The 14,568-nt window shown below is 35.6% G+C and overlaps 1 protein-coding gene across 1 annotated transcript in view; it reads right to left on the reverse strand.

Annotated features, from left to right (window-relative positions):
• The window catches only part of DOCK7 (dedicator of cytokinesis 7), a 217,678-nt gene that overhangs the window by 97,604 nt on the left and 105,506 nt on the right, over positions 1–14,568 (reverse strand). The window contains exons 15-17 of the mRNA XM_044914530.1: positions 7,607–7,724; positions 4,196–4,266; positions 351–489 (exon numbers count right to left, since the gene is read on the reverse strand). Coding sequence (XP_044770465.1) covers positions 351–489; positions 4,196–4,266; positions 7,607–7,724 — 328 coding nt within the window. The remainder of the gene's footprint in view (positions 1–350; positions 490–4,195; positions 4,267–7,606; positions 7,725–14,568) is intronic.

A 14,568-nucleotide genomic window follows, 5' to 3' on the forward strand; every position in this document is an offset into this window, starting at 1 on the left:
GCTTTTAATTAAAGCCAAAAGAGTTTTAATAGCCAAGGGTCTCTTTTAATCATTTTACATTGAAACCATTCTCTTCTGAAGAACCATTAAAATTAATGTATTTATACTGTATTGTTGGGTAAACACATGATAATCAGGACCAACACCTAAGTGTTCACACATGTTAGGTAATTAATTACATTAGTTAATTACAGTAATGAGTATTTTCTTATTATGATGACTTTTCTTAACCCTTATGGGGAATCAGATAAGGAATACTCAAGTAATAATGAACACCAACTTCATCTCAGATACTGTAATTACAGTATTTTTAAGATAGAACAGCTAAATATTAAACAAAAAATACTTACTGTATATCCAACAGGAGTTTCAAGAGGAGTATTTTGTTTTTGTTGACAACTAACATGATAAAAAGTAAAAAGCAAATGATGATGGTCAGTTAAAGTAGCAGGGAGTTTAACCTTGATTTCTTCATGAAAATCAGGAGACCTTCATACAAAAAAAACAAAACAAAACAGATCAATAGTCAGTAATTTGTTCAAAATAAGTAATTATTGCATTGGTATATTTGAGTAATTTTTAAATTAATTTCAAGATTCATACTTAATTTTTCTTCTAGTACAAAATATTCTTCTCTATTCCCAAACTTTAAGTAACTAACTCCTATTTCCAGTTAAGGGAGCTGACTCTGTTCTGAAATTTCTCATCCCATTTTTATTAATGGGCTGGGTAATCCTACTATTTTAAAATTCATTAATAATCACCACCTTAATGCCGAGATCTTCATTAGATTGGAAATTATATAAAAGAGCAGACTATGCAAGGCTTTCTATATTCTGATACATATTACATACAAAAAATAATAGGAGTTTTTTATAAATAGATATTTTAAAACCATACCATAAAAAAATATTTTTCTATTATAGGAGTGCAGCTTCATGTTAAAGATTAATATGTATTATCTTTTTGTAAAAAAGAAAAAAAACAAGTATCTCTAGACAACTTAGTATCAAGTTGGGCCCTCTATGGAAATATTTTATATCAATTATTCCATTGCTAAAGAAATAGATGTTAACAAAACATAATGTATTGACAGCTCAGAAAAGAGAAGAAAAAAACAGAAAGAAAAGAAAAAAAATCAGGGAACACCTACAAATTGCATTTGTCCCAGTTTAGAAGTGCTCCCAGACACTATAAGAATATAACCAATATCATGTTTGATCAAACCAATGGCATTTCACCTCAGTATTCACTGAGAGTGGTCCCTAGGAGCATTTTTATAGAAAAGTATTGCTGCTATTTATGATATAGACTTAAAATGGATAGAACCTTAGCATCCCAACCTTTCATATTCAGTTAGTATCTCTTAGAATTATATTCAATTAAAATGCATCCAAACCATACGGCTCCAACTAATTAAAAGTGAATTCTGTTCCACAAATTAGAAAAAACTCTGATGCTATTAAGTCTAATATCCTTACATTTCAAATAAGCCTCAACAACACTAACAACTGTAGATTTGATTACAGAAATATTAGGTAGATGAGGCTTTTAATACCTACAAGAAAGATAATTAATGCTAGCCATTTGAGAATTTGATGATTTTGGTGAATAAAAGATGCTATGCATCTTATTATTGATCGTACTAATCACTACTGAATTATTAGAAAGTTGAATTTACTGACAATGTTAGACAGTGTTGTCATTTTAATTCTACTAATGCTGACAGCAACAAAAATAAAGATATATCTACAAATTGAGATACTTTAAGAAATTACTACCTTCTTTATCAGTATCTTTCCTGGTACTGAATGTTTTAGTTCATTTCTTTTCTGAAATCATACTATGTGAAGGCTTTTATGGAAAATTAAGCATCTACTAGTTATTCATCAACAAGTACTTTTAATTGTTCACCTTTATGCTAAGTATTGTGTTATTTTTGTGGTGGTTTTATAGATAAACATGAAAAAATAATTACCCTCAAAAATATATAATTTAGTAGAAATACAAATAAGACACACATATATCCATAGCAATGCTATAAAGCAGGGGTTGGCAAACTATGGCCCATAGGCCAAATCTAGTCCACTGCCTGGTTTTGTATAGCCTACAAAATAAGAATGATTTTTAGAAGTCCTTAAAAAAAATAAAAAGAATAACATTTCACTTGAAATATTACATGAAATTCAAATTTCAGTGTCCACAAATAAAATTTTATTGGAAGACAGCCATGCCCATTCATTTGCAACTTTACTTATTGTCTATGGCTGTTTTTGCACTATAACAGCAGGGCTGAGTAATTGCAACAGAGACCATATGGCCCACAAGCCCTAAAACAAACCTACTGGGCCCTTTGCAGAAAAAGTTGGCCGACCCCTGGTATAGAGCATATAAGGTTAAGTGCTTCAAGAAGAGAGTTGAACAGATTATTTCAAGTTTTGGATCAGGGAATTGTGTTTAGGAAGACTATATGATACAGGCCTTAAAGAATGAATAGGAGTTCAATCAGTAGAGGGAATTGGTATTATAATAGAAAAAGAGATCCAAGAAAGGCCCAGAAACAGAAGAGCACAGGATATGTTTGATAATCAGGCAAAAAGAAAATTATCAAGATGTAAAAGATGACTGGATATTAGAGAAAAGAAGAAGGACAGCAAGGATGTTTTAGATTTTGAATCAAAGGAACTGGAAAAATTGTGGTACATTAATAAAAATAAAGAGTCAGACAGAGATAGGGTCCAGAAGACAATCAAGGATAAACACATGGATATTGAGAAGGCAGCAGGGCACCTTGAACATGCCCAATAGGCCACTAAAAAATATATGTCTGCATCTCACAAAGAAGGTTATGACTGAAAATAAGAGTTGGGAACAATCCACATAAAGATAAAAGTAGTAGCATTTTCGCTGACTGTAACTCTGAGAAATACATATAAGATTATTTACGGAGAGTAAAGTATAGAAAAAGAAGGTTATGGGTGAAACCTTACTGTTTTGTATGGAATATCTATACTCAAAAAAAAAAAAAGGAAAGAAAGAAAAATTAGAGCAATTATTACAGACAAAAAACTGTCCACAGAAATGGGAGGAAACAAAGAGGGTCGTTAAGTAAGGGTGAGAAAGAATAAAGTCTTAAGGAGGGCAAGGAAAAACTGTGCTACACAACAACACTGAAGAGAGACCTTTGTTTTGTTTTTTAAGTACAAGAAACAAGCTTTTTTTTGACAGTAAGAGACGGAGCCAGTGAAGCAGGGACTGATGGGATAAGAGAAGGCTTAAGTGACGGAGTGAAAGAGCAAGGATCAGACTGGAGGAAAGCAGAGGGGAAAGACTCACTCTGAGCCAGGTGTGCGCCCCGACTGCCCCTGAACCAGAAGGAAAGGCAGACCCGTGCAGAGATCATCAGAGGTAAAGAGTACACAAATGGATGGTTCTCAAGTTGGATGGTCTCAATCCACTTAATAAAGTAGGAATGCTAAGAGTAAGGCAAACAGAGAAGAAGTAGGAGCTAGAGAAAGGAGGAGAAAGGCTTAAAATATGTCTTGCCAAATGACAGAGGATAAAAAAGCGATGGCAAGATTACCAAAGAGTGGTGGGGCCGAAAAGAAGATGAAATAAAGTAAAATGAATTTCTGCAGCCCAATCATATGGATAAAATGACGTCAATTTGTGATCATCTTGATTGGTAGAATTTTGTGATTTTTCTCCAACAGCATTCAATAATCAAAATAAAAAGAAAAGAAAGTAGAGATGAAAAGTTATCCAAAGTTAAAAATTTCCGAAAGAAGTAAATTGGAAGGGTCCTAAGTCAAAGGATTATTAGATTTTGAGAATACTACCAATTTAACTGACTAATGGCTGTAAGCTTAGTAAAGAGTTAAGTAAAACTACAAAGTGTCGAGGGGAAAATAACAGAGCAAGTCCAAAGGACCAGAGGCCACAATGATAATCAATAACAGTATAATAAAAATGAAAGGGTCAGAGAATTTGATATGAAAGATATTTTGTGTATAAAGTCTTATATTTGATGTCTATGAAAAATATGCATCTACAGGTTGAAAATTATAACTCTGATGTCAGCTGTCTTGAATTTGCACATTCAGTGCAGCAAAGCATTTGGTAAACACACTAACGTGAGTGCTAACAATGCCACTGAGAAGTGAGTAACTTTGAAAGAAATATTTGAATTCAGTACCTGTTATGATATACTACGGCTGTATAGGCTTCCTTTGAAAATTCTGAACAGCTAGATTTACCAAAGATTACCTGTAACAAATAACAGCATGTTGAAACTTTGTTGTAATAAATGCTGGATGTTCATATCTATGTAAGAATTTGTCTGATTTAATAACTACTGGAGAACAATGGGCAAAATCAGCCCAATGAAGAACAATGTGCCTACTGACGCTCATTAATAAATTCAATTGCTTAGTTGTAAATTTCTTTTCAACTATAGACCCATCTGACATTCAAACATTTGAAAAGTTTCTACCCATTATATTTTCTGTTTCTTAAAGAAGGTGAACAATTCATTTTAAAATCTGGATGTAGCATATCGTTTGGAATTTATGTAAGAAATATGGTCTTAGAATGGTAGTATATATCTACTATACAAATTGGTGGCTTCTCTACTAAAACAGTAATCATTCTGTAAGTCAAATATAAATTATTTATAAATGGTATTTAAAAATCCTACTTTAGGTCAAGCTATGTATCTTTTGCTTCCAGTATTTCTTATAAACTACTCTATAAAGAAGGAAGAGTGCCATTCTTAAATTCTTTCGGGTGTGTTAAAAAAAAAAATCCACCACAACAAAAAAAAAGTACAATACTATTGGAGAAGGGTTAGAGGTAAAATAATTCAGTCTTGTATGTATATCTGCCTCTTGAGTTCTAATAGCAACATTACAGTTAATTAGGGCAGCTGATTAGATAAATGGCTTACAATTCCTATGTGAGACAGTTAGGCTTGCAATGTTATCTAGCCATAAGTTAAGCTCTTACGTCTGGCCAGCCATCTCTACATATGCAGAAATAAGTACATGGACATGTCATCACACTTCCATCAACACAACTGGTAAAATAACTCAAACTTTGTATCTTACACAAAGGGATTAATTGGTACCATCCGTAAATAAAAAGAACATATTAACAGATATTTGTGTTTCTTTTTGTAACAGTTCAAGCAGATCCTTTTATTTTGAAGGTGTGTAAAGGTGTAATAATTATGACTCTCATAGATAAGTCTAATTTCATCAATTTGCTAAGAATACATTACCATGTTTTTATAAAATGTTGTTCCAATAACAGAACGTGAAGTTTATGCTTTTATCATATCAATATATGATCAAAAAATTATCTTAGGATCCATTTGAGTAGTCCTTATTTTTTAAAAAATTAAGCCAGGACAATGTGTCTATGTTTCTATACTTTCAACCAGCCACTAGGATAAACATAAAAGCATTATATTTTCATATGATTAATAACACACAAGCGAAAGGATTGCAGTACCTTTTTTCCTCCTGAGAAACTATCATTTTTCACAAAGTAACACATTTATTTTCAAAACATGAATGATAAAAAGTGGGAAGTGTTCCCTTTTTTGACCATTTGACAGGTATTTTTAACCATTCATCGACACAGACTGAGGATCATTTCAGTGCCAAGCACTATGACAAGCATCAGGTTACAATCATGACATGGTCCCTGCCCTCAAGGAGCTCACAATCTAGTAGACAAGATGAAGAAATAAACATATAATCTTAAGGTGATAAGGCCCATAAAAGAAATGAGAAGATGCTATGCATAGTAGCACCTAAAGAGGGAGTGGTCTAACTGCCAATGTGGCTGGATGCAGCTGGAATTCTGCAGAGGAGGCCATATGTATGCTAAGACAAGGAAGAGTTTGTTAGGCAAACAATAACAACAGATTATCTTATGTATACTGCATTTGTCATTAGCTCAAATCCATATGGCAATTCACATAACAAAGCACCCATTTTCACAATCCAGTATCTTTTCATCAACTGTGATAGTACATTCATTCCTTCAGCAGAAATAAAAAACTAATAAAGAACATGAAATGCTAATTCCAAACCTCAAAAATAAATTCTACATTTACCAATAAATATTTATTCAGCAGGTATTATATGCAAAGATCTGAGGCAGCTGCCATAGAAGATTACAAAGATGAATAATTTGTACTTGTTCCTGTCAAGATCTATAAATGCGGATGAAACGGGGACAATAGGAAAAGAGAAAATATACAGCTTTCCTAGTAAGTAGAAAATCAGAACTTGATTTAATGACTGACACAGAAGGCTAAAATAAAACTCTGTTAACAATGCACCTATTCTTAAGCTCATTTTCATTCCACTAGGGTTCTCAGAAGTTGAACATCTACAGTGACAGTTGTGCTCCTACTCCATATGTTACTAAGTTTAGTTGGGCCTAAAATCTACTTTCATGGAACTTACATTATATTTCACAGAATGTGCATTAATGTTCCCCAAATCCTAAATGACAATCTGGGCAATCAAGAATCTCCCCAGTCTGGCCTCAATCTAGCATTTCTGACTTATCTTACATTGCTCTGGCTCACTGGCAACCCACCGTTTTAACACTGTTGAAGGACATTCTCCAACTTGAGAGAGCTGCTTTCTTTCCTCCACTGTCTAAGACCCAATGCCATTTACATTTTAAACACCTTTGGTTTTAGTTCAGATATACCTCCCCCAGGTGATACCTGTTTATTACCTCGGCAAGACACTCTCTCCTACTAGTATACATCTATGCCTTTGAATCCCTATAGCAATCTTCTAACACTTAGCAAATACCTCGGTTCTCAGTATTGGCTGCAAAACGTAATTCCTTGGGAAGATTTAAAAATACTGATACATGATTAGTTCCCACCCCCAGACACTATAATTTAATTGGAGTAAGATTCAGTCTGAGCACTGGTATTTTTAAAAGCTCCCTAGGTAAGTGTAATGTGCACTATTATCAGGATTTCTTAACAAACATGGGAAAAATCATACATATTAGAATCGTGTGGGGAACATTTCCATCCTATACCACAACCTCATATACTACGCATCAACTTACACCTCCCTTACCTGGCCTTTCATTCTAAAGGAGAAGCATCAGAATCACAGACGACAAGAATAGAAAAAAATATATATATCTGTGCTTCGTTAGAGTACCCTAGGTGATTCTGTTCTGATCCTCTTTTGTAAGTCACTATTTCAGAATTTTATGTGTTTATCTCATATCCTCTAGGTTACAAGTCTTATTCATCTTTGTATCTCTGGGAGTGACTAGCATATACCAACCCCTCAATAATTAAGACTTTAAGATGGAAGTATTGAATCACTATATTGTACACTTGAAACTAATATTACACTGTGTATTAACTAACTGGAATTTAAATAAAAACTTTTAAAAAAGAATTCAAGTAAACTTGTACTATCTATACAGGAAGTAATGCAGTTAGAAACTTGGTTTACAAGATAATATTAATTTCCAATTTAGAGCTGCCAACTAAGTAAAAAAGAAAGTTTATTTGAACCATATATGAAGAACAGGAAAAGTAAAGAACATTTCTTACCGGCATGGCATTGCTTGGATCCTCCCCATACATGAACTGTACTTTAACTGTTATATTTCTTGCAGAACCTTGACGATTGGCAAAATTGAGACTCTGAGGGTATATGTAGAGAAGATTTCTGTGAAGGCAATAGTATACATGATAGTGAATATATATCTAAAAACAGTATGTATTACTGCATGCCACAAAAGAAAAGGACGGAACAAGTACTGAATTATTAATATTTGCTAGCCACTATACTATTTTCACACCCAATGTTTTGATTCTTAGAGCAATCATTCAAAGACAGCAATCAAATATACCCCAATTTTGCAGATGAACTGAAGCCCAGAAAACTTAAGTGAGGTTCACATACAACTAGGTAAGCAGCAAAGCTGAAGTCAGAATATACATCAGTCAGACCTAAAAACACAAGTTCTTTCGTCTACAAGAGGATTCTGGGAAATAAATGAGTATGGACTAAAACATTATTAAGAAGTTAATACTGGGGGCACCTGGGTGGCTCAGTTGGTTAAGTGTCTGCCTTTGGTTCAGGTCAGGATCCCAGGGTCCTGGGAGCGACCCCCACATAGGGCTCCTTGTTCAGTGGGGAGCCTGCTTCTCTCTCTGCCTGCCTCTCTCTCTCTCCCTCTCTCTGACAAATAAATAAAACTGTTTAAAAAAAACAAAACAAAAACAAAGTTATTAGCGGGGACGCCTGGGTAGCTCAGTCGGTTAAGTGGCCAACTCTCAATTTTTGGCTCAGGTCATGATGTCAGGGTCATGGGATAAAGCCCTGCCTCTGCACTCAGTAGGGAGTCCGCTTGAGATTCTCTCTTTCTCTCTCTCCCTCTGCCCCTCCCCCCCACCACATGTGCTCTCTCTCTCTCTCTAAAATAAATACTTTTTTTTTAAAGTTAATAATGTATTATGTTAGTTCCTCCAAGCAGATATAAAGTTGACATTTATAGATGAAACTTTTATATAAATATGATCAAGGATTTGAGAGGTATAACATTCCACAATGTTTGTTTAAAAACACATATAGCAATATGCTAGGTGTAACAGTATTTGGTAGTTGCTATAAGATAATCACATATTAGACTGCATTTATTTCATGTCCAGTTCATGATCTTGCATCTTACACAACTTTAACAGTCACTGCTGCCACCACAGAGAAGATAAATAATTCAAGAAAAGACACCAAAAGAGAGGGCTAAAAAAAGAGAAAAAAGAGAATGAGAGTTACTTACTGAAGACTAGTGCTGAGAGCTGATGAACAAGACTTCAAGTATAATAAAGCCCTGCTAAACAACTGCTGAAGCAATGAAAACGGAGGTCAAAATTTTCTGGAACATGGCAGGGCAATATAGAAATTCTACATGAACACAATCTTTGATCTAAGAAACCTGCCTCTAGTCTGAGGAGATAACTACACACATCTACAAATGGATGTGTTAAAAAAATTCACTACAACATTTTTTGTAATAGAGATTAATTACAAATAATTGTGAAGAAGTATAATGTTCATCAGCACAGTTCTAGGTAATTAAATTAATATATATTAGTAAGAAGAAATACTATGGAGTCTGCAAAATGACAATGTGCAGCAATGTTTGCTGATGCAGAAAGAGATGCCTAGCATGTTGAAGAAAAAAAGCAGGTTCCGCAGCAGGAGGTATAGCGGCATGTGCTACTTATGGAAACTTGTGAAGAAATAAATAGCTGAAAATTTCCCTAACCTTGGGAAGAGAACAGTCATCCAGACCCAGAAAGCCCAGAGAGTTCCAAAAAAGGTAAAGACAAAAAGACTTGCACCAAGCCACATTATAATTAAAATGTTAACAGTTAAAAAGAAGGAGAGAATCCTAAAAGCAGGAAGAGAAAAACAACTTGTTACACACAAGGGAACCCCAATAAGACTATCAGCAGACTGTTCAGAAACTTTGCAGGCCAGAAGACAGTGGCAAGATACATTCAAAGTACTGAAAGAAAAAACTTTCATCCAAGGACACTCTACCCAAAAAAGTTATCATTCAGAAGTAAAGTAGGGGCGCCTGGGTGGCTCAGTCGTTAAGCGTTTGCCTTCGGCTCGGGTCATGATCCCAGGGTCCTGGGATCGAGCCCCGCATCGGGCTCCCTGCTCAGCCAGGAGCCCGCTTCTCCCTCTCCCGCTCCCCCTGCTGGTGTTTCCTCTCTATCTGTCTCTTTCTCTCTGTGTCAAATAAATAAATAAAATCTTTAAAAAAGAAGTAAAGTAGAGTCAGAGTTTTCCAGACAAGCAAAAGCTAAAGGAGCTTATCATCACTAAACTGGCCTAACAAGAACTATTAAAGGGAGTTCTTTAAGCTGAAAAGAAAAGGTGCTAATTTGTAACAAGAAAATGTGAACGAATAAATCTTACTGGTAAAGTAAATATATACTAAAAGTAGCAGATTAATCAGTTATAAAACTAGTATGAAGGTTAAAAGACAAAAGTAGTAAAAATAACTATAATACTTAATTAAGGAATACACAAGATAAAAAGATGTAAAATACGACATCAAAAACATAAAACATGGGAGAGGGGAGTAAAAATGAAGAACCTTAAAACTGGATCAAACTTAAGTTGTTATTAACTTAAAATACATTGTTCTAGGGCGCCTGGGTGGCTCAGTCGGTTAAGCGGCTGCCTTCGGCTTGGGTCACGATCTCAGGGTCCTGGGATCAAGCCCCACATCGGGCTCCCTGCTCTGTGGGGAGCCTGCTTCTCCCTCTCCCACTCCCCTGCTTGTGTTCCCTCTCTCGCTGTCTCTGTCAAATAAATAAATAAAATCTTAAAAAAAAAAAAAAAACATTGTTCTAGATACATGTTGTTATGTGCAAGCCTCAAGGTAACCACAAAGCAAAAACCTATAGTGGATACACAAAAAATAAAGAAACCTAAGCATACTATTAAAGTCATCAAACAACAAAGGAAAGGAGTAAGAAAAGAAAGGAACAGAGACAAAATACAAAACAAATGGAAAACAATTAACAAAAAGGCAATAAGTAAATACTTATCAATACTTACTTTAAATGTAAATGGACTAAATTCTCCAGTCAAAACATAGAATGGCTGAATGGGTTAAAAAAAAAAAAACAAGACATATCTACATGCTGACTACAAGAGACTCACTTTGGATATAAGGAAACACACAGACTGAAAGTGAAGAAATGGAAAAAGATACTCCATGCAAATGAAACCAAAAAAAAGCTGGGGTAGTTATATCAGACAAAACAGACTATAACATAAAGACTATAATAAGAGACAAAGAAGGTCATTACATAATGACGGATGGGTCAATCCAACAAGAGGAAAGTTGGGGGGGGTGGCAGAGAAAGAAGAAAGGGAGGAGAGAAAGAAAGGGATAAAAGGTTATTCCTGGTTAACAGTGAAGGCTCTAGTTCTTTTTTATACTTTTCTATTTTGTTTGAATTTTTTTACAGTGAGAACACATGACCTTTAAAATTAGATAAAACAGGGGCACCTGGGTGGTTCAGTCGTTAAGCTTCTGCCTTCGGCTCAGGTCATGATCCCAGGGTCCTGGGATCGAGCCCCGCATCGGGCTCCCTGCTTGGCAGGAAGCCTGCTTCTCCCTCTCCCTCCCCTTCTGCTTGTGTTCCCTCTCTCTGTCTCTCTCTCTGTCAAATAAAAATTTAAAAAAAATAAAAATAAAAAATAAAATTAGATAGAACAATAAAGTAATTTCTATGGGAGAGGACAGGTATGTGTAACAATAAGTGTACAATCTAAAAGTCACTGAAAGGGTGCCTGGGTGGCTCAGTTGGTTAAGCGACTGCCTTCGGCTCAGGTCATGATCCTGGAGTCCCAGGATCGAGTCCCACATCGGGCTTCCTGCTCGGCAGGAAATCTGCTTCTCCCTCTGACCCTCTCCCCTCTCATGCTCTCTCTCACTCTCTCTCTCTCAAATGGATAAATAAAATCTTAAAAAAATAAAAAATAAAAAAAATAAAAGTCACTGAAAGAGTCAGTTGTAGTCCAAATAGTCAAAAGTGAAAAAGGCAAATATGGAAATGTTATGACTTGTCAGTTTCCTAATCAAAAGAACCAAGGAGCAAAGATGACTATGACTGACTAACCACTGAAGTCATCAAATAAAATTTGCACAAGAAATATTTATTGACTCTGCACCAAACATCAGGTACCATGTTACATGCAAGGGAAATAAAGGAAGATTAAGAGGCCATTTGTTGGTCTTGAGGAACATACAGTCTGAGACAGAAATGCCTATAAACAGAACACTTCACAATAATGTGTTGTGAGAGAGGTATGCAGAAGCTATGGGACAAAGAGATACTTAGTTGACTGTGGGCAAGTCTTTTCATCTTCTACCTTTGCAATATATTTGTTGAAGAAATGGGACTGTTTTTGTGTAATTTTTCTAGAAGCTAGAATTTATTGATTGCATCCCTGTAGTGACATTTAACACATTCCTTTGTGTTTTCTATACATTGAGAGGTGGATCTAGAGCTTTGGTCATGTTTAGGTTTGAGGGCTTTTCGGCAAGATCATTTCATAAATGGTACCGTGTCCTTCTACCAGGAAGAAAATGTCTGGTTGTTGTTCTTTGTGCAGTCAGGGGATGGTGATCAATGCCTAAACCCATTAGCTCCATTAAGGGTTGCCAAAAGGTAATATTCCATCAGTCCTCTTTATTTAATAGCTGGAGTATCTCTATGAAGAGTACTTTTCCTCATCTACTATTTGCTTAGCCAGTGAGCCATTATATCAGAGACAGGAATAAATGCTTTCTTTTCCATTATTTTCCAGTTTTCAAAATAAGCAGTTGGTGCATTATAATCTTCTAAGAGAAATTAGTTCTTTTTTCTTAGCATCACCTATAAACTCATGGACCAAATGTATTAATTGGTTTCAATACATTGCAGCTATTATCTTTACTGATGTTCAAATTGTCCCATCTTTGGCAAATGAAAAGGCCAATTCAAACTGGCTCCTGAATCCCTGGGATTCAGTCATAATACTCTTTGGTGACTTCTTGCTATCTGCTATATGGCAGGATGTTCCAAGCTCTTCTTATACCGTTTCTCCCAGGACCCAGAATCAGCCATTTCTCCAAGGAGCTTTGGTTTTCTGAATGAGAAATGTTTTTCCAAGCTACAATCTGGGTACTCATTGTGGGTTAGTCACTGTTCCTAGGCCATTCAAGTAGAAAGAGTAGGGGGGAAATGTTTTGTTTTTTAAGATTTATTTATTTGATAGAGAGAGATCGAAGAGGGGCAGAGCAGAGAGTCTTAAGCCGACTCCGTGACAAGCATGGAGTCCAATGCAAGGCTCAATCTCACGGCCCTGAGACCATGACTTGAGTCAAAACCAAGAGACGGATGGATGCTTAACCAACTGCACCACCCAGGCGTCCCAAGGGGAAAATGCTTTTAACATGCACTGAGTACATATTGATATTTCAAATTCCAATTCAAGACTACAAGGTTTTTATTTAATCCTTTCTATCTTGCATCTACCTATCATTTTTCCTATGCTGACAATCATTCTGAAGGATATAAACTATGGGAGAATTAGAATATCACATAATTATTCATGTGTGTTATTCTAAGAATGGAGTCTTAAGGTTCTCCAAGATACTGTGGCCATCCAGCAGGGGATGAGACTGCCAAGAAGACTGAGAAGGAACCCACAGAGAAGTAGAAAGAAAACCATGAGAGTGCAGTGACATGGAATCCAAGAGAAAACAACATAAGAAGAATTAAACAGTTAAGGGGTACATGGAGGACTCAGTTGGTTAAGGTCGGACTCTTGATCTCAGCTCAGGCCTTCATCTGAGGGTGGTGAGTTCAAGCCCCATGTTCAAGCCCACACTAGACGTGGAGTCTACTTAAAGAAAAAAAAAAGAATTAAACAGTTAAATGTCAAACACCACCCAGGGGCCAAATAAGTTAAGAATTGAAAAAGGTCAACTCGACTTAGCAACGTGAAAGTTACTGATAACATCAGGCTGAAAACACATAAAAGTAGGTTCAAGAACAGGAAGCTGTTAAGAAAATTTAAAAAGTGGAATTCTGAAAAAGGTAGCTGTAAAGAAGAGAAAGATTATACAATGGCTGGAGACAGAATACAGGGATTTTGTAAGCTTTTTAAGATTGGATAGGTTTGAGTTTGATTAAACGCTAATGAAAAGAATCCAGCTGAGACAGTGTGCATACATTAGAACAAGAAAGTAAAGACTCCTGAAATTGTAGGAGAGAATAGGATCCAAAGCACACGATAACAGATTGTCCTTAATTATGTTTGTAATTCCTCATTGTGACAAACATTTGCTGAATATGCAGTGTGCTAGATACTAAGAATATAGAGATAAATGACTAAGGTCTTGACCTGACTGGCCTGCAGGGAGAACTCGACAAGCAAATAATTGTAATGTAGTATGATGAGTGCTATGAACATAGAATGTCACTGGAGCCCACAACAGGAATTGAGGCTAACGAATCTGCCCATACATTTCAATTAAAAAACTGTAAGTAGGATAGACGTGCAGAACACACAGAAAAGCAAAACACACTATGCTGTCTCCCACACCTCAGAACCTCTACAATGTCATTACTACCATCTAAGTTTTATGGACAGGTACATGATTGAACTCTTCCCATCCTTCAAGTCTCAGAAAACCTAACCTTAATCTCCCCCCACCATGACATCACTTTATTATTTCATTCACAACTCTTCAACAATTTGCTTAAAACAATCCAAAATTATCTTGTTCATTTATATATTATTTCTTGCTTATATATCTCCATTATAGATAGATGACAGATAGATAGATAGATAGATAGATAGATAGATAGACAGACAGAGCCCAAACTCCAGGAGGGCAAGGACTTTATCTATCTAGTTAACTGCTATATTCCCAATGCCTAAAACAGTGCCTCATATTGAATGAATTAATGAATAATACAGAATGCACACT

The sequence above is a fragment of the Neomonachus schauinslandi genome, chromosome 4, assembly GCF_002201575.2.
Source record: "Neomonachus schauinslandi chromosome 4, ASM220157v2, whole genome shotgun sequence".
Lineage (NCBI taxonomy): Eukaryota > Metazoa > Chordata > Mammalia > Carnivora > Phocidae > Neomonachus > Neomonachus schauinslandi.